Source organism: Cucurbita pepo, chromosome 17 (genome assembly GCF_057944985.1).
Source record: "Cucurbita pepo subsp. pepo isolate OVF chromosome 17, ASM5794498v1, whole genome shotgun sequence".
Classification (NCBI taxonomy): domain Eukaryota; kingdom Viridiplantae; phylum Streptophyta; class Magnoliopsida; order Cucurbitales; family Cucurbitaceae; genus Cucurbita; species Cucurbita pepo.
In genome coordinates, this window is record NC_141814.1 from 2,531,452 (window position 1) to 2,549,131 (window position 17,680).

Below are 17,680 nucleotides of genomic sequence, written 5' to 3' on the forward strand. Positions count from 1 at the left end.
TCTAAAAAAAGTATTATTCACATAAAAAAAAAACGAATAAATATATTTTGGTCAATGTAGTTGAAAAGTCAAAAACCGGTGGCAATTTCGAAAATTTCAAAATGCTCAAGGACCCAGCCGTAATTTCACATTGACCACTTCACGGTTTCCGAAAATTTATCTTCTCACACGTGGGTCGAGAAAAAGAAACGTAAACACAATTATAGAAATCGTTTCAAAATGTGCCACGTCATCACTTTCCAAAGCATATTCAAATTTCATCTCAACGGTTAGATTCTCTGCAACAATGTCCATTCTCCACCGTCCGATCCTGAATCACATTCCATATTTGACATCTTATGATCAATCCACCGTCCGATCCTCAATCGCGTTCTACATTTAACATCTCCATTCCCTTTTCCCAAACAACTCCAACCCTCTCTTTCGCTCTCCACAAATCAACCTGAGAAGAAGACACGAAGCTTCCACTAGAAACAGAGAGATTCATTGAACTTTGATTCTTAAACGTGTGTTGTTGTTTGTACCCACATCTCTCTTTCGTCCGTTACTTTGTTTTTTTAAAAAAATTTGAATCTTTTTTACCGTTTTGTGTTCGAGAAATCAAATTTTGTTTCTGGGTTTCTTCCAATTTCTTGACACTGCGCCAGATTCAAAGTTACTGCAAAGATCATTACAGTTTTCGGTGTCTTTAAGGTTAGTTCTTGATGCTCTGTTTCTCTGTTTCATTCATGCGATGTGAGGTTTTTCCAAATGGGTTTCTGCAGAAATGTCATTTTAATGGCTTTGAATGCCTTTGAAGCTCGATTATGTTACTTTTCTACTGATTATTTCATGGGTTTTATTGAATTTTCCAAGAACAAATAGATTGTGACCCTTTCCCCTACCTTCTCTTCAAAGGAAAGTCTCTCTCTCTCTCTCTCTCTCTCTCTCTCTCTCTCTCTCTCTCTCTCTCTCTCTCTCTCTCTTAAATGGGGCTAAAACTGTAAATATTGCTAAGTTAGCAGCTGACCCTTTTCCTCAACAAAACGAGGGCCGTTGGATTTTGATCATTTGCAGTCCACCGTCGGGCAAAGATTAGAAATTTTGTGGGATTTTAGCAGTGTCGGCTGTTTTCTGTTGGAGGGATTTGTGGGGGCTTTCTTTGATTCTTCCATGCTCTTCTCTTTATGCTTTGTCCATTTGGCTTTTGTTTTGTTTTTTGTTGCCTAACTTTAAAGTAATTCCACAAATAATTTATAATTTCCTTGTTTATGATTGCAACTGCTCCACTTCCTTTGCTCCATTTCCACACATCTGAGTTTCCTTTTTGTTTTGAGTTTCCCAGATCAGAATTATGGTGGAAGAGGGAGGTGTTGATCGGGGTTCCGGTGGGGCGGCGGAGGCGGCGGAGACGCTTGAATTGTGGCTGTTGCAAGCTCAGAAGCTTGTTCCTCTGGCTCTGGAGAAGGCTATGGAGGTTAAGGTGTTTCCTGGGAGGTGGAAGATGATTGTTTCGAAGCTTGAGCAGCTCCCTTCGCGGTTGTCGGATTTGTCGAGCCATCCGTGTTTTTCGAAGAATGCTCTTTGTAAGGAACAATTGCAGGCTGTTTTGAAGACATTGAAGGAAGCCATTGAATTGGCTGAGTTCTGTCTTGTGGAGAAATTCGAAGGCAAGCTTCGAATGCAGAGCGATCTCGACTCGTTGTCCGGGAAATTGGATTTGAATTTGCGGGATTGTGGCCTTTTGATTAAGACGGGCGTGCTCGGTGAGGCTACTTTGCCTCTGTCCGTGTCGGGGTGTTCGTCGCAGTGGGAGTCTACTGACTATAGCAGCATAAAGGAACTGCTTGCTAGGCTGCAGATTGGTCACATGGAATCGAAACACCGAGCGCTTGATAGCCTTGTCGAGATTCTTAAAGAGGATGACGATAATGTTTTGTCGATCTTTGGTCGGAATAACGTTGCTGCTTTAGTACAATTGCTCACTGCAACGTCTCCGTGTATTCGGGAGAAGGCGATCACCGTAATTTGCTTGCTAGCGGAGTCGGGAAGTTGCGAAAATTGGCTTGTTTCGGAGGGTGTTTTGCCATCTCTGATAAGGCTTATTGAGTCTGGTAGTGCTGTAGGTAAAGAAAAGGCTGTTATTTCGTTGCAAAGATTGTCGATGTCAGCTGAAACTGCTCGTGCGATAGTTGGGCACGGTGGGGTTCGACCTCTTATCGAACTATGCAAGACCGGTGATTCTGTAACGCAGGCTGCTGCTGCTTGTACATTGAAGAACATATCGGTCGTGCCCGAGGTTCGACAAACGCTGGCTGAAGAAGGAATCATAAGGGTGATGATCAGGCTTGTGGATTGTGGAATTCTGTTGGGATCAAAAGAATATGCAGCTGAATGCCTGCAGAATCTCACTGCTAGCAACGATGCGCTAAGGAAATCGGTCGTCTCCGAAGGCGGTCTCCGCTGCATATTGACATATCTCGACGGCCCTCTCCCTCAAGAATCAGCTGTCGGGGCATTGAGGAATCTAGTGAACTCAGTATCAAAGGAAGTTCTGTTATCGCTCGGCTTCCTCCCCCGTCTAGTACACGTGCTAAAATCAGGATCGCTCGGCGCACAGCAGGCTGCAGCATCAGCAATCTGCAGGGTATGCAACTCACCAGAGATGAAGAAGCTAATAGGCGAAGCGGAATGCATTCCACTTCTCATCAAACTCCTCGAGGCTAAATCGAACAGCGTTCGAGAAGTGTCGACACAGGCTATGTCAAGCCTCATGACACTTTCACAGAACTGCAGAGAAGTCAAAAGAGACGAAAAGAGTGTCCCTAATCTAGTGCAACTGCTCGATCCAAGCCCTCACAACACAGCGAAGAAGTACGCCGTCGCGTGCCTCGGGTTGCTGTCTTCGAGCAGGAAATGCAAGAGGCTGATGATATCATACGGCGCGATCGGGTATCTGAAGAAACTATCGGAGATGGACACGCCGGGAGCGAAGAAGCTGCTGGATAAACTGGAAAAGGGGAAGCTAAGGAGCTTGTTCAGTAGGAAATGAGATCAGATTTGAAGACCCTTTTGGATGTTAAGTTTCATAAGCTAAATGAAACAATAATGTAGTTTCCACTCTCTCTTGAACTCTTTGCCTAAGTGTATGAATATAGTTTCCTTGTATGTTATGGATTTTGAGGTCTAAATCTATTATATTTCTTGTATTTATCCAACATTATCTTAATTTAATTGAAATTAAGATGAAAATATTGTTGTAATTTTTTATGTATTTACGTACTATAATAAGTAGTTGAACTATCTCTTACGATCACCCAAATGACTGTGTGGACCCGTTCTTCGTTTTTGGTAGCCTTGAAATGAAATTCATGACCATATTCTCGTATTTCCATTCGGGTATATTCATAGGTTGAAGCAAACTTGAGAGCTTCTACCTCGATGTCTTCACCTTTGACAAATCAAACATTTGCTCGTATATTCAACTATGTATTTCATTGTTGATTACCAATAGCATGCCTTCATGTTTGGATAATTTTTGTGCTACCTTGGTGCACTGTACTTGATCTCTTCATCATTAGGGACGCATAATCGTTCACACTATAGGGGGTTGTCGTTGGACGATAATAGAAACTCTTCTGCTTAGACTGTCTCATCCTATTACTAGACCTGTTACACGTGGATCCTACCTCTAAACAAAAATAATCTTTTTTTTTTTTTTTTTGGGTTGGTTGGACTTTGAACTTCGTGTAGTAGTGCCCCGTGCCAACACTTCTATTCCAATTCTTTCCATGTCAACTTATAACTCATGAGTTGGGTAGTTGCACTCATATTCGTTGAACCATTTAGTACGATGAGCATAGACACCACGAGCCATCTATGCTTGAGCTCCATGAAACTCGGTTCACAAGCTTGGTTTAAACAATTTAGATAAAATACATATTTTATTAAATTGGAAAGTAAAGCCTCAGTTGCTTACAAAAATGGTAGAACCATTCAAAAGTATACAGAAGATAAACACCAATATTTGTTGAATTACGAGTTTGAATTTGGATTTGGATTTGAATCATGTCCTCGTTGGAAGGTGTGCCAACAAATTCTCCTTATCATTATCAACGGTCACGATCATTTTGATCTTGTGCGTCAAAAGAACTGTTGTGAGATGGCCAAACGGGGGATTTAACGTCGTCGCTACCAACCCTGCGCCATTTTGGAGGAACGAGAAACGACAACGAATCGCTTACGCCCTGTTATGGAGAAATATAGATAAACGTTGTTTTGCTTCCTTCTTTGCAATTGCTAACTCCGAGGCTCCTTCTCTTTCTATCTCTCCATTCATTTCTCTACCTGGCCGATTCAACTGGGGTTGCGGCCTAAGATTTTTCATTTCGGCGGGTCGTATTTGCTGAAACCGACTCCCCTGATCTGGGTTTGTGATTAGGTACCCAATTAAATTAATCGCTCTGACCGTTTTCTTTCTCTTGATTCTTTCAATTTTGTGATGTTTTTATGTGCTTCTGCTTGTTCTGTTGTTCTAGGGATTGGTTTGATTCGCACTTGATGTGGGGGTTTTGTTCTTTTAATGTTTTCTCGATTTGTGAATTGTGGGGTTTTGCCTCTTGGGATTTTAATTGCTTTGTTAATGGAAGTTTTGAAGTCAATTCTGATGGATTGGGTAGCGTCGTCTTCATATGCTTGGCTAAGTAGCTCAGGATCAGCCTTAGTTTTGGGGACCGATTGGCAATCTCATAGGGCTGCTGCTATCTCGTATTTGTTTGGTTACTTCTTTCTCTTGGTACTTTGTGAGCGCTTGTTTGCTGGTGGTTTGGTCCTTTTGAATTGTTTGTTCTTTTGATTCCGAGTTTACTTTTTCTCTTTTGATAATCGAGGTATAGGTCCCACTCCTTGGATTATCTGCAATTCATCCCGGAGAGACAATCAGGGTTTAAAGTTTTTCAAATTTCAATTTGGGGCTCTTGTGGGAGTTTATGTGGAATGTTTAGATGTTTGGTCTTTTACTTGACTGGAGCTCTCTTTTATTGTTTGGCTCCTTTTGGTGTGCTCTGTTTTGTATATCTTGTATGGAAAAAAGTATAGGATGGGGCCTTACCCTTCGCCTATCTTATTAGATTAATAGGTATATGCTAAGATTAAGAGCTTTAATGTCCTGGGTTGAAGAACATACGAGATTTCTGGATTTCTCATGAGTTTAATGTTCTCATCCTTTGAATTCAATTGATATGGGAATCACAAGAAATCAGATAATTAGAGGGTTCTGATATATTTTTTATGACTTTGTTCTTCTCTTTGTGATTACTTGCCTAATTTTGTTTGTTTCGTGTCGTTTAATTATATTGATTCCCTTACTTTCTCCTGTTTGTTCGATTCATGATGTCTTTCTGCATTTTGACTTTGAAGGTGCATAGTTTTGAAAGATGAGTAAGCTGGATGCGACCCGAGCAGAACTTGCTCTTCTAGTTCTATATTTGAATAAAGCAGAAGCTAGAGACAAAATATGTAGAGCTATACAGTACGGTTCCAAATTCTTGAGTAACGGTGAGCCTGGTACTGCACAGAATGTCGACAAAACTACCAGCTTAGCTCGAAAAGTTTTCCGTCTTTTCAAGGTCTTCCTTTAAAGACTGTTCTTTCTTGGGATATTAGTTCATGATCAGTGTGTGATGCATTTGCTTGATCTTCTCATGTTGGTTCCAAGATCTTATAATTGGTTTATGTATGTTTTTTTCATGCTTTTAGTTTTGGTTTACAGTTTGTGAATGATCTGCACGCTCTTATTAGTCCAACTCCTCAAGGAACTCCCCTTCCTCTTGTTCTGCTCGGAAAGGTATCAGAATGGTCATTTTTTATTTTCTTATCAATCATCAATGGTAGCTTTTCTGAGTTCTACTTGTTCGTGTTTCCAGTCCAAAAATGCATTGCTATCGACTTTTCTATTCCTCGACCAAATCGTTTGGCTCGGTAGAACAGGCATCTACAAAGTACGGCGGTTTCTTTCTTCAATTTCGATGCTATATTTATGAATTTCAACACTTGAGTCTGGTTTCTTATGTGTTATGTCTACGAACAGAATAAGGAACGCACTGATCGTATTGGAAGGATTTCTTTGTTCTGTTGGATGGGCGCGTCATTCTGTACCGTGTTAGTTGAGGTATGTTCATTTGACTTGTAAATGATTCAATAATTCGAGTTTTGAAGTTTTCTGTTCGTACAATGTCAGCTTGGAGAGATCGGAAGGCTATCCGCTGCAATGAAGAAGGTCGAGAAGGGTCTTAAGGAGAAGAATAACAATCAACAGGAAGTGTGTTATCATCAAGTGTGTAATCAGTTGTCAAATAAATCATTGATCCTTATTTATATACATTAGTATTTACTTCGATTTGTCTTGCGAGCGTAGGACGATAAATACCGTGCAAATCTTAAAAAATCAAATGAAAGGACCTTGGCCCTGGTTAAAGCATCCATGGATTTATTCGTCGCTGTTGGACTACTTCAGTTGGCACCGAAGAAAGTTACTCCACGTGTCACGGGCGCTTTAGGATTTGTTAGCTCACTGATCTCTTGCTATCAGGTATGCCTAAATTATAGATTGTTCCTTAAAGATACAAATCATGTGTAGAATTATGGAGGGGTGGATCATGTCGAGATCGGTCGGTTTTAACATTTGATGGATGACGTATGTGCAGTTGCTTCCTCCGCCATCGAAACCGAAGGCATCGTAAAGAAGGAAGGGGAGATGCCTCAGGAGTGGATGAATGGAAGGTGATTTGAATGAAATAACCAGTTGAATTTGTGTGTTGTTATAATGGCATATGGTGTTTTTTTTTATGTAGTCTGCAGTCCCCTTAGAAGGGTAGGGTGACCTTGAAATGTCTCTTTGATAACATTATTCCCTTAAAATAAATAGATGCTGTTGTTCTTTTGCGTCCTTAAACTTTCATTTATAGGGATGTCAACGACGTGGTCAATTCACGTAATCGTCCTTAAACTTTCATTTATAGGGATGTCAACGACGTGGTCAACTCACGTAATCGTCCTTAAACTTTCATTTATAAGGATGTCAACGACGTGGTCAACTCACGTAATGGTCGACCTCTTACCAGGAGATTCCTCGTGTGAATTTTATTATCTTATATTCCTGTCATTTTGTTTCATTTTTTTTATCTCTATAAAAAAAAATTATTTATTTTACGTAAAAGAAATTTCTTTGTTTATTATTCTTATAAAAAAATAGTTATTTGAACTTTTTTTTTATTATATATTTTTTTATTTTTCAATATAAACTATTAATGGGTGATAATGATGATTATTATTATTATTATTTGTAAATTAACATGATTTTTCAAATATAAGAAAAAGAGTACAAAAGGAAATAAATGGTTTATTTATTTATTTATAAATTAATAGTTGAATCAAGAATTAATGCAACTAAAAACTCAAAAGACAGGTTAAATTTTACTAAAAATATTTATATAATTAAATTTTACTGATCCATTGTCAAATCAATTATAATAAATGGTAATCATATGCATTTTAATTTTCATCTTATTTGTAAGAAAAAAAAAAAAAAAAAAAAAAAAAAAAAAAAAAAAAAAAACTCCAATTGTATCTTTTTAATTCATTATTTTATCTCTCTGTATTTTTTTATAAATTGAAAAATTCTATTCAATTTGTTATATACTAATGATTTATTATTTAATTTTTTAAATGAATTATTATCATTAGATAGCACATACAAAATAAATTTGATATATATTTAAAAAACATATATTACTTTTTTAGTTCATGTAGTTTTATTTCCCTATGTTATTATTATTTATGGATGCTAAATAAATCATTCAAATATTTATTAATTGATGTAATTTTGAAAATTTTTAAAGATATTTAGTTGATTATAAAAAGATGAGATGAGACTAATTAGTTCAACCAAAGAGCCAACAATTCCCTCCCAGCCACTTCAAGAAATAAACGGCTACAATAACAAGAATCTTTCCCTCCGGCCATACTCCGGCGAAACTCCGGCGAAACTCCGGCGAAACTCCGGTGTAATCGACAAACAAACATGTGGGAAGCCGGATCCAGTAGAAACCTCGACATCACTTTTCAAGAATGCAATTCTATGATCCCTTACCTACCATTCTTGATGGGCAACCAATTCGACATTCAAGCCTACGCCGACAAATACCCGACTAGAACCAAGATCATACGCCTCCTAGCCCTCGCCCATCACTGCCACGGCCGCAACGACGATCGAGAATTAGAAGCGCTGAAAATCGCCTATAAAGAGGCCAAGAAGGGCAAGGACGTGCAACTATTCGCCACAGTCGTCAAGAAAATCAATGGAAGATTATCCCCAGAGTACGACATGGATGAAGATTGGTGCAAAGAAGTGATAAGAAATTGGGAGGAGAATAGGGTGAGATTAGGAGAAGAGGCATCGAAATGCCAGGTATGAACGAACGAAGGAACGAACAGATTAATAAAAATAATGGGTTTGATCCATCGATGCTTATTTGTTATAAATGAATTAACGTAGGACGATTACGAGAAGGGATTGGCTTACGCGGAGGACGACACAAAAGCTGCATGCAAGAAGGCAGCAAATATGTTCTACATGCATGGGGAAGCAGATGCTGCTAGAGTATGGTACTTGGCTGCCATACGTTACTGCAGGGTTGAGGTGGAGTATTGGGAGATGTTCATGCGCTTTGTTTTGTTGTTCATCGAGTGGGGCAACTTTCCAAGAGCCCAATACACTGCCATTGAAGGCCTCAAGCATAAGCACGATTTCAACATGGACTCCTTCACTGAAAATACTCTCCATTCTACTATTGGCTTGACTTCCATTCGATATAGATCGTTTACGCACGCCGCGCTTCGGGTTTGCTTTTTTTTTTTTTTGTTGTTTTCGGTTTTTTTGTTTCTTTTGTTTTATGTTATCGGGTTGTGTTTATATGTGGCGTATTTGTAGTTCTTGCAAACGGGTAAAGAAGTGGGTAACCAATTTTCGATGATTCTGGCTGATCATGATATTGCAACGTATGGTGCGCTTTGTACGCTTGCAACGTTTGAGCAAGAGGAGTTGCAGGTATCGATTTTAATGGTGGTATGCACGAAGAATCATATGAGCTGATTATCGGGTTTTTAATATGGGCAGGATTGTATTTTTGAGAATAAGGATTTTCAATCTTATTTGGATTCAATGATTGAAGTCAAAGAGCTTCTCCATGATTTCTGCTCAAGGTCGGTATCGGTATACAAAAAGTCTGTATCCTTCTTTATCTCTAAAAACAGGGTGTTCTAAACACTCGAGCTATTCCATTCCCGTCGTCCATGGAACCCGTTCTAAATTATCCACCTTTTGTGAGATTATTTCTGAAGTAATCATAAAAAACAGTTTACGTTAGGAAGCACGACCTCCTCCATAATAGTATGATATTGTCAACTTTGAGCATAAACTCTTGTGGTTTTGTTTTTGGTTTCCCCTGAAGACCTCGTAACAATGGAGATAGTATTCCTTATAAACCCATTATTTTCTTCTTAATTAGCCGACGTGGGACTACTTCTCTCAATAATTGAAACTTTTTAAAGTCGGGAGTGGAATTATTATTATTATTTTTTACCTTTTTGTGCAGAGATTATTCCTCAGTCTTCCGACATCTTGCTAATCTTCGAGAATGGTTATTGTTCGACATACATTTCTTCGATCGATTCGAAGAATTGCATGAAAAAATCAGAAATAAAGCTATTGTCCAATACGTTCGACCATTTTCGGTGATTGATTTGAAGACGATGGCAGAGATTTTCAACACAAGCGTTGAAGATCTTAAGAAGGAACTTGTAACTTTGATACTTGATGACCAAATTAAGGTCTTGGATTTTGAAGCTCTCATCTCAGCTTTCTAAAATTTTGGTCATTTCTTGTTACTAATCTTCAACAAATGAATGTTTTGTGTTGCAGGCCAAGATTGACTCAATTGAAAACGTTCTTCATGTACGAACAGACGATACCATAGCCAATTTCAAAAAACTTCTACAACGTTGTAGTGAAATTGAACGTGATGCGAGGACCATTCTATTATTTAACGCAGTATTTAACTATCCCTATGTTCACAATGAAGAATGATTTGTTCATGTGATCATAGGAAGTCTTGAAATTTCTTGACATAGTTCATGTGATGGCGATCGGTATGGAAGGACAAATTTGTTGATGCGTTCTTGTTGAGAATTTTTTTTTTTTTGTTTTCATTCTATTACAGTAAATGAGACGCTCGACACCTTTTTTGAATCTCCTTCTTTAGTTCCTTTCACTCAGTTGATACCGTTAGGCATGTAAATTTGAAAATTAGCGTCGCTCATGGTTCTAACTCAATACTGAACTTCACTTCATTTATCGGAGTAATCCTGACAATTAATTAGAAAATACGCCCAAGAACTCGTTAACTATTGTAATTGTGGTAATATCAATCATTGTGTCTCTAATATCGATTTTGTTATAGCCCAGTAGCTTTAAAAGTATCTTGCTATATCAATTTTGCTTATTTAGCCACTTGTAATCAATTTCTAACGTGAATCAAACATAAATCATATTGAGTCATGCTCGTCTAATAATCAATAATAGATAGGCTAAACCAAATAGGTATTTAAATGGATTAGTGTTCTATTGTTAAATCGAATCAACTCTTAACTTGGTCCAATTTCTTACGAACAAAAGGAGGTTGAACGATCCAAAAAGTAAGTTTCACATGCCTACACGTGCACTCCTCTAAAGAATCATTTAAAATAGTGCCCTGTCTGTGGAGAATTTTGTTGAGGATTTTTGGGAAGGAGTCCTACGTTAGCTAATTTAATCTTGTACACTCAATACCTCTAGCAACGTCGATTTTCATCCGACGTAACGTGGGTTTCAGAAATTGTAGAATTTAATAGATCTATGTTATATGTGTTTGAAAGATTGTGATACGTCGTGGAAGTGAAGAGGAGACCAACAAAGGAATATACAGGAGATGAAGAACGACGGAAAACGTCGTCGGAGATGGTTCCAGGAAGAGAGAGGACATTGTCAGAATTTCACGAGGAAAACGGGTAAAGAAGACGAAGTCCGTGGATCTCGAGTCGATCTGGATCGGGTATCCAATCGGCGATCCAATACCGCAGCCATCTGTCTGCAGCCCTAATACCCTCACAGCCTGAAACCAAATTCGTTACCTCGGCCCAAACGTATGCACCTCGAAGTCAAGCCCACATCGAGGCCCAAATCTATTGCCTTGACCCAGACCTACGGAAGCCCAACACTGGCTCGTGACCCGCGCCTTGACTCAACTCGACATGCACACGCGTCAGTGCCCCGTTGTGTCACATGTCACACCTGCAACTATAAACAGCCCCTCGACTCATACGACTTAAACAGTTCGGCTCGACTTCGCGTCTCCAAAATCAGCTTCTCAACTCAATAAACGAAATCAGCTTCTCAACTCGGTAAAGGACAATTTGACCAATTTTCACTATTTCGACCATCCCAAAGTTGATTTTGACCCTTAGATTTGTGTACTCAAATTTAGGAAAACACTAGTGAGGTCAACCAAGTTAGTGGTGGTCTTACTATGGAAAGACTGGACAATGGTTTGATGTATGACGACACGTGCCTAGTGGTCCCTGAACACGTCATTTATGCTTTATATTTATGATGCCTTGATGATGACATATGATGACGTGAATGAGTTATATGATGATGCCTTATGATGTTTTAAGATGATTATAATGTGTTATTTGATGACATTGTATGAGGATGACGATGCATGATAATATGACGATGCAAGATGGGAGTTTTCTTAATATAACATTATTTTCTAATAGTAATATAAGCACAGAACATAAGGTTGTGTCAAAAGACATTTTAAAGATGAGAAACTATAGGGACCTCGTGCATTTCTATGTGTACATAAACATCAGGCTACTTCCTCTTTTACGATGATGAGTACGGATGCAATACGCTGGCTACTTCCTCTTTTACGATGATGAGTACGGATGCAATACGCTACCAGGCATGACACTCAAGGAGATGCTGACTCGACTATGATGTGTTCAGGGGGTGAATTGCCTAGAATTCACGCTCGTACGTGTGAGAGTTGTGTGTAGGGAAGAACTACCCATCCAATTTAGTAGCAAATGTAAATGTTAGTAACTACCAAAATTGTATTTTGATGAGTATAAAAGAAGTGATTTGAATTGAAGGGTTGTCAAGAGTTTTGAGGATGCTCGGAATAATGATAGCGCCCGTGTTTCCTCTAGTGAACGCCGTCTCCCCTCTGACACAAATAGCAACGCAAGCCGACGTGGACATATCGCCGGTGAGCTTCACCCTAACAGTGTCCCAATACTTCCCTCGCTTCCGTACAGTGCTTCAACTGACCCCTCATTTCTTCGCATCCTTCTTAGTGACTCAAAATCTGAACGCCAGAATTTGCCTCGACTCATTCCACACCACATTGATATCCGCCCATCAGCTCTCCGCCGTCTCCATCAACCTCGTCGAGGTTTCCCGCTGCCTCCTTCTCGCCCATGAGAATACCGGTAAACACACCCTCTTTCTTTCTTTATCTATCAAGATTTTGATATTGATTTCTTTCTCCCTTTTTAGATACTGAACTTCTCGAGCGCAAGATGCTCGAATTGCTGCCTCCAGAACACAACGATGATCTTGGCGACATTGACTTCACCAATTGTGTTTCTATTCATTTAAGGGATTTTAGACGCATTGTTCATCAAGAGCTCTCTGTGTCCTACCAAGATCGAGGTAACCCATTTCTTTCCTTCTCTTTTTTTCTAATTTATGGATAAAATGACCGTGGGTTGGGTTTATAAGTAAGGAAGAGGGAGTCCCATATTGACTAATTTAGAGGATGATGGTGGGTTGGATTTATAAGAAATACGTTTCTATTGGTATGAGGTGTTTTGAGAAAGACCAAAGCAAAACCACAGGAGCTTACTTAAAGTGCACAATATCATACTAATGAGGAGGTTGTTACTCCTAACATTAAGCTTGTTGCAATTTGCAATATCATACTAATGTGGAGGTTGTTACTCCTAACATTAAGCTTGTTGCAATTTGCAATATCATACTAATGTGGAGGTTGTTACTCCTAACATTAAGCTTGTTGCAGTTTGCATTACCACATCGGAGTCTCAAATCAAGCTATCTGTCGGCGACAAAAAGACCATTCTTACTCGAGAGGTATGAGAAAATTTGGTGTAAGATTCGAAAGGGTTGGAACTGAAAAGAGGGTAATAATGTATGTGGTGGTGCAGAGAGGAGAATATGTGAACATCAATCCTCAAGAAGGAGTCGAGACTCGGTTTGAATTCAGTATCCATCCCACTTCGTTTTTCAATAATCTGACTGATAAATCCAGAAGGGTTTGGTTCTTGAAGACTACTAATTCCTTAAGTATAATTTGTGTTCCTTTTGCATGTTGTGGTTGCTATTTGATGTATTTTCCCCCATGTTCTTGAAAAGTGTTGATATTGTTTGAATGTTTTCTTCTGATTCGTTGATATCAAAGGGATTGCAAATATATGGTGTCAATTTTCTTGTACAGAAAGAATTAGATTAAGTCGACCCTTTACGAGCCGTTTATAATTCTCTATTTTATGAATCAGTGAGAATTAATTATTACCAAAGAAAGCAGCAGATAGATGGTGCTAGTTTTCTCCAAACCATGAATAAAGATTTATTTGTTGAAGTTCATATAATACCTTAATCATTCCCAATTATGAATAAAAGCTACAAAAGTTCTTCATAGTCATACAGATAAAATTTCATACCTTCTGCTTAGACTCTCGGAATTTCTTAGAAAAATATGGCTCGACACTGCTCTACGGTATCATCGGGGCTAATAACTGCAAAAAAAAAAAAAAAAAAAAAAAAGAAAAAAAAAACCCTGATTTAGGAATATACAAGTAACAAAAAGAAAAGGATTAAGGAATAAACAAACAGAAGCAAATTTGCTAGTAATACTGAAGGGAGCAGACCTTTGTGGCCTATAGTTCGTTCAGATTCATAAATTTCATGATCATTTCCTCCCTGTTCAAAAACAAATGCAACAGGATTATGTCAGTATTTAATACCAAAATAAAAAATTCAGTTGGAGCACTGAAAGGACAACATTTTCCAGTCAATTTGAATCAACAACTCATAAGCATTCGGGCATGCAATATCAAATATGAACACGAGTCACAAGACCCTGAAGAGATGACAACCAAACAACAAAGAAGGAAAAACCAATCAAAACTAAGCTGGAAGTCGACAAGAATTCTAACAATAACCTTGTAAGTTTTATCGCCAAAGAAGTGGATTTCTTGAAAGTCTTCAAGATACCTCAAGCAATATGTCTTGTCCCAACCTTGAGGAAAGACCTGTATTTGATAATTAGCATGGTCGAAATAGATATCAGTCGTGCTGTTTACTTATTTACGATGATAATGCTGAAATTAAACTTTACTTACATCAAAGCTTATTTGCCCTCCTATGGAGAATGTCAAATTCAGATGTGCAAATTTCTCCCTAAGAATAGAAACCATTTTGGGGCGTATATTCTGGACCTGAATGTAGATTACAAGATATATCTCAACTCATGTCCTCAAAATAAAAATGCGAGTTAAAACCAGAGATGCTGACACGACTTTCGAAAAATTGGGATTAGTGTTCACCTTATCATACTTCTCAAATTCATCTCTTTCTTCTTGGCTGCAGTTTCGCCCAATTGGTGAGACATTGAGCATTCCATTTCGGAACTCTATGAATGTTCCCCTAAAGATGAAAGAAGATAAACAATCTGAAATATATCATCTGAAATCAGATACACAAGAAAAAATTTCAAGGCTCCAGCCCACTAACCTTTTTATAGGGATATCCAAGTCAGCAATATAATGAAGCGTAAAGTTGATAAGATTCTGCATTTTTTGGCATTAGATCAGTTCAGAATACCAATGCTTTATCAGCTACTTTTCATGAGAACGTTAGGATGCGAAGTTTATGGATTTCTCGTTACATTGAATCACAAGGTAATTATCTTTCAAACGCTTGATGTTATTACTTTTTTTTTTTGTAAGGATAATGAATACTTATATTTGCATGAGATAAAGTGACCATGAAACTTTGACAAATGTACCTTGCAGCTCAATTCCCATGCAATATATAGCTTCCAACTACTTTCTAATCATTGTTTTCCTTACCTTAACGACAATCCTACTGACTCTCACTCTCTCTTCCCACTATCGATGCCACTATTATTACTTTAATCTTCGGACAAACTCTCCCACTCCATATGCACAGCTTCTTTCATCGTCCTAACTCCCTTTCTACCCTGCTTTTCCCTTTTCTAGAATAGTTGAACCTTATTTAGGGGCCTATCAAAATACCCTATGCAACATTTCCTTTAACTTTATGAGGACATGCTATATCTCTCAAAATTTCACAATTAGTTCAATCAATGATCGGTTGTGACATATGAGAACAGGTAATTGTGCACAAAGGTACTAATCTAATGGCCTCAAACATGCAGCTACCTGCAATCATTCCTTTTGTCCCAGTCAAGAGATGCCCTGGTTACCCCGAGAATGGTTCATAAATAAATGGAACAATGGGAAGAAAAGAATAAGTTATATATTACCTTGAGATTTTCTTCTCCAATATGAGATTTCAAGCTCTGCACAGATGGAAAGGGACATACAATCACATAAAAATGGATCAAGTACAGAAAATAAGGTAACATAAGAATATATTATAAGGGTTTCAAATGAAAGTTGGTCAAGCTCAAATAAGCAGGGAAGTAGTCAAAGAACTGCAGTTTCAGATAGAGTAAATCTGACCTGTGGCATTATAAATCTTAAAAGAAGAATATTGTCATTCATAAGTTTTCCGTTCTTTCACCTAAGACATGTTTTTCTTCATTTATTTAATGTGATATCATTGAACTACCATGAAGGAATGAAGAGGAAGCATCTAAGTAAACAATGGATTTGAAAATCAGGAAACCTTGATATAGAAATATAATATAACGAAAATATTTACTTAATTAATTCCCAACCATAGTTTTTCTTATCAAAAACTGTAATTCAGTCCATCCTTCTTGTTCAATGAGAGGTCAAATAGCATGTTTGGATTTATCAGAAAGTCGATATCCATTGAAATGAGGGAACAATTGACGGATTTATGCTCTTGAGATCACTTGGTCCCAAAAAGATACACAAATTCATAAACACATGTACAGTTATATTAAACATCAGAGTAACATTAAAAGGCCATCGTCACCCATCAGACATCTAACTAATTGTATAAAATCTAGATCGAGATGCAACGAGTACCTGGGTGCCAATGAGCTTCCCATCTTTATGCGCCACAAGTCCATTCTCAGAGAACACATAATCATAGTCATTAATAACTACATAAAAAGCATAGATTATTAGATTACATTACAATCACAAACATTCTCTATTTAATGCTCTGCACAAGCTTATGAAAAAAAAAAATCAGAAAAACGAAAACTTGGAAGAGCAGACAAAAAATGAGAAAGATTACCAATATTTCAAATCAAGCAAAGACCATAGTCAGAACATCATAATCAAGGAACAAGATAAATGAGTGCATATATAAAATTTCTAAGCGACAAATACTGAACACATTGTTTCGTTTGACAGTTGGCACACAATAAATCAGTTGCTCTAAGTAACTTGCCATGAAAGAAAAGAATCAAAGTCCATTAAAAACTTGCCTGAATTTCCAAGCTGTTCTGAGATCTTTGAAAGGTCAGATCCTCCCACAACACCAACTGTAACAACCTGTAGTATTTATAAAGGATGAGAAAACTTCAATAGATTTCGAGCTTACAGGGAGAAAATAAAAAAGAAGAAAGAAGAAAAATGTTCTGCATAGATGTTTCTTTTCATTGCAGTAAATCCGATACCTTTCGGAGCTCTTCCATAAATTTGAACATCTGTGGAGTAGCACCCTGAAATTTAACAAAAATTTTCCTTAAAAAAGATACTCCACACAAACAATATGGAACAAAGTATCATATAACGATGACTGAATACTGATACGATAACATTCATCATCCAACAGATCAACTAACATCAGGAAACATATTTTTCTTTACCTTTCTGGGAGCTGTTAGAGTCCCATCGACATCGAATAAAGCAATGACTCCAGGTCTCCTCACAGCCATTAGACTCGATATCTCTCCTTCTGCCAACAGAAACAACATTCGCTATTACAACCTGATTGAATATCTTCAGATCGCTTTTGGTAGAAACATAAACCCAAAATTCATTGCTTAAACAAGATCAGCATTACAGTTTTATAGAACTCAAATCACCAAAAACCACAGGGGAATTATAACTCGCAGCGAAACACTAAGGCCTAGGCAGATTCATGATACAAACAGATGGTATAATATATAGAAACAGAAATGAAGCTGAATTAATTGGTCATACAAGGAGAAAACGAAAAGGCAATGTAAGAAATACTTGAGCTTAAAGATCGCGTCACTGAAGTGAAAGCAGATCTCAAATGGCGGAAGCTGATAGCTTCTTCGTGGAGGAATATGCGGATGAAATCTTGTGAAGTGAACTTACGATTGAAACTTCAACGACGTGCGCTTCAGATCTGCTGCCTATTGAATAA

At 37.9% G+C, this 17,680-nt stretch overlaps 5 protein-coding genes across 8 annotated transcripts; 4 read left to right on the forward strand and 1 right to left on the reverse strand.

Annotated features, from left to right (window-relative positions):
• The first annotated feature begins 353 nt into the window (after positions 1-353).
• LOC111778114 (uncharacterized) lies at positions 354-3,188 on the forward strand. Of its 3 annotated transcripts, XM_023657772.2 has the most exons (3): positions 354-506; positions 598-693; positions 1,325-3,188. In XM_023657772.2, the coding sequence occupies exon 3, from the start codon at positions 1,334-1,336 to the stop codon at positions 3,029-3,031; it is 1,698 nt and encodes a 565-aa protein (XP_023513540.2). In that variant the 5' UTR covers positions 354-506; positions 598-693; positions 1,325-1,333; the 3' UTR covers positions 3,032-3,188. The 3 variants fall into 3 exon arrangements, with proteins under 3 accessions (XP_023513540.2, XP_023513539.2, XP_086975022.1); XM_023657771.2 differs by having other exon boundaries at positions 386-693; XM_087118896.1 differs by lacking the exons at positions 354-506; positions 598-693 and adding an exon at positions 711-1,216.
• Positions 3,189-4,180: 992 nt separating this feature from the next.
• On the forward strand, positions 4,181-6,925 carry LOC111779412 (peroxisomal membrane protein 11D). The gene is made up of 8 exons (XM_023659585.2): positions 4,181-4,420; positions 5,398-5,606; positions 5,750-5,824; positions 5,904-5,978; positions 6,068-6,148; positions 6,218-6,313; positions 6,395-6,568; positions 6,684-6,925. Exons 2-8 carry the CDS (start codon positions 5,415-5,417, stop codon positions 6,717-6,719), a joined length of 729 nt encoding a protein of 242 aa, XP_023515353.2. The 5' UTR covers positions 4,181-4,420; positions 5,398-5,414; the 3' UTR covers positions 6,720-6,925.
• Positions 6,926-8,040: 1,115 nt separating this feature from the next.
• On the forward strand, positions 8,041-10,351 carry LOC111779267 (COP9 signalosome complex subunit 1-like). The gene is made up of 6 exons (XM_023659385.2): positions 8,041-8,446; positions 8,534-8,878; positions 8,969-9,085; positions 9,155-9,240; positions 9,633-9,867; positions 9,959-10,351. The coding sequence occupies exons 1-6, from the start codon at positions 8,060-8,062 to the stop codon at positions 10,121-10,123; spliced, it is 1,335 nt and encodes a 444-aa protein (XP_023515153.2). The 5' UTR covers positions 8,041-8,059; the 3' UTR covers positions 10,124-10,351.
• A 652-nt stretch (positions 10,352-11,003) lies between these two features.
• On the forward strand, positions 11,004-13,553 carry LOC111778741 (uncharacterized). The gene is made up of 7 exons (XM_087119215.1): positions 11,004-11,126; positions 11,559-11,626; positions 12,232-12,347; positions 12,436-12,570; positions 12,638-12,793; positions 13,161-13,231; positions 13,306-13,553. The coding sequence occupies exons 1-7, from the start codon at positions 11,004-11,006 to the stop codon at positions 13,507-13,509; spliced, it is 873 nt and encodes a 290-aa protein (XP_086975341.1). The 3' UTR covers positions 13,510-13,553.
• Positions 13,554-13,702: 149 nt separating this feature from the next.
• PMM (phosphomannomutase) lies at positions 13,703-17,640 on the reverse strand. Of its 2 annotated transcripts, none has more exons than XM_023659350.2 (12): positions 17,524-17,640; positions 17,154-17,242; positions 16,962-17,006; positions 16,770-16,836; positions 16,363-16,439; positions 15,669-15,704; positions 14,894-14,949; positions 14,707-14,806; positions 14,503-14,598; positions 14,323-14,412; positions 14,029-14,080; positions 13,703-13,896 (listed from the first exon to the last, which is right to left on the reverse strand). In XM_023659350.2, exons 2-12 carry the CDS (start codon positions 17,220-17,222, stop codon positions 13,847-13,849), a joined length of 738 nt encoding a protein of 245 aa, XP_023515118.2. In that variant the 5' UTR covers positions 17,223-17,242; positions 17,524-17,640; the 3' UTR covers positions 13,703-13,846. The 2 variants fall into 2 exon arrangements, with proteins under 2 accessions (XP_023515118.2, XP_023515119.2); XM_023659351.2 differs by having other exon boundaries at positions 17,491-17,640.
• Positions 17,641-17,680: the final 40 nt, after the last annotated feature.

Bases quoted from the DNA above. Each gene is read 5' to 3' on its own strand.
- LOC111778114 (XM_023657772.2), top strand. From the start codon at position 1,334: ATGGTGGAAGAGGGAGGTGTTGATCGGGGTTCCGGTGGGGCGGCGGAG.
- LOC111779412 (XM_023659585.2), top strand. From the start codon at position 5,415: ATGAGTAAGCTGGATGCGACCCGAGCAGAACTTGCTCTTCTAGTTCTA. The intron at 5,825-5,903 runs GTATCAGAATGG...TCGTGTTTCCAG, and splicing joins CTCTTGTTCTGCTCGGAAAG to TCCAAAAATGCATTGCTATC. The intron at 6,149-6,217 runs GTATGTTCATTT...GTACAATGTCAG, and splicing joins TCTGTACCGTGTTAGTTGAG to CTTGGAGAGATCGGAAGGCT.
- LOC111779267 (XM_023659385.2), top strand. From the start codon at position 8,060: ATGTGGGAAGCCGGATCCAGTAGAAACCTCGACATCACTTTTCAAGAA. The intron at 8,879-8,968 runs GTTTGCTTTTTT...GCGTATTTGTAG, and splicing joins TTACGCACGCCGCGCTTCGG to TTCTTGCAAACGGGTAAAGA. The intron at 9,086-9,154 runs GTATCGATTTTA...TAATATGGGCAG, and splicing joins TTGAGCAAGAGGAGTTGCAG to GATTGTATTTTTGAGAATAA.
- LOC111778741 (XM_087119215.1), top strand. From the start codon at position 11,004: ATGAAGAACGACGGAAAACGTCGTCGGAGATGGTTCCAGGAAGAGAGA. The intron at 11,627-12,231 runs GTATGACGACAC...TTTGAATTGAAG, and splicing joins AGACTGGACAATGGTTTGAT to GGTTGTCAAGAGTTTTGAGG. The intron at 12,571-12,637 runs GTAAACACACCC...CTCCCTTTTTAG, and splicing joins TCTCGCCCATGAGAATACCG to ATACTGAACTTCTCGAGCGC.
- PMM (XM_023659350.2), bottom strand. From the start codon at position 17,222: ATGGCTGTGAGGAGACCTGGAGTCATTGCTTTATTCGATGTCGATGGG. The intron at 15,705-16,362 runs GTACTCGTTGCA...CCATCTGTGCAG, and splicing joins GGAAGCTCATTGGCACCCAG to AGCTTGAAATCTCATATTGG. The intron at 14,413-14,502 runs GTAAGTAAAGTT...TATCAAATACAG, and splicing joins GAGGGCAAATAAGCTTTGAT to GTCTTTCCTCAAGGTTGGGA.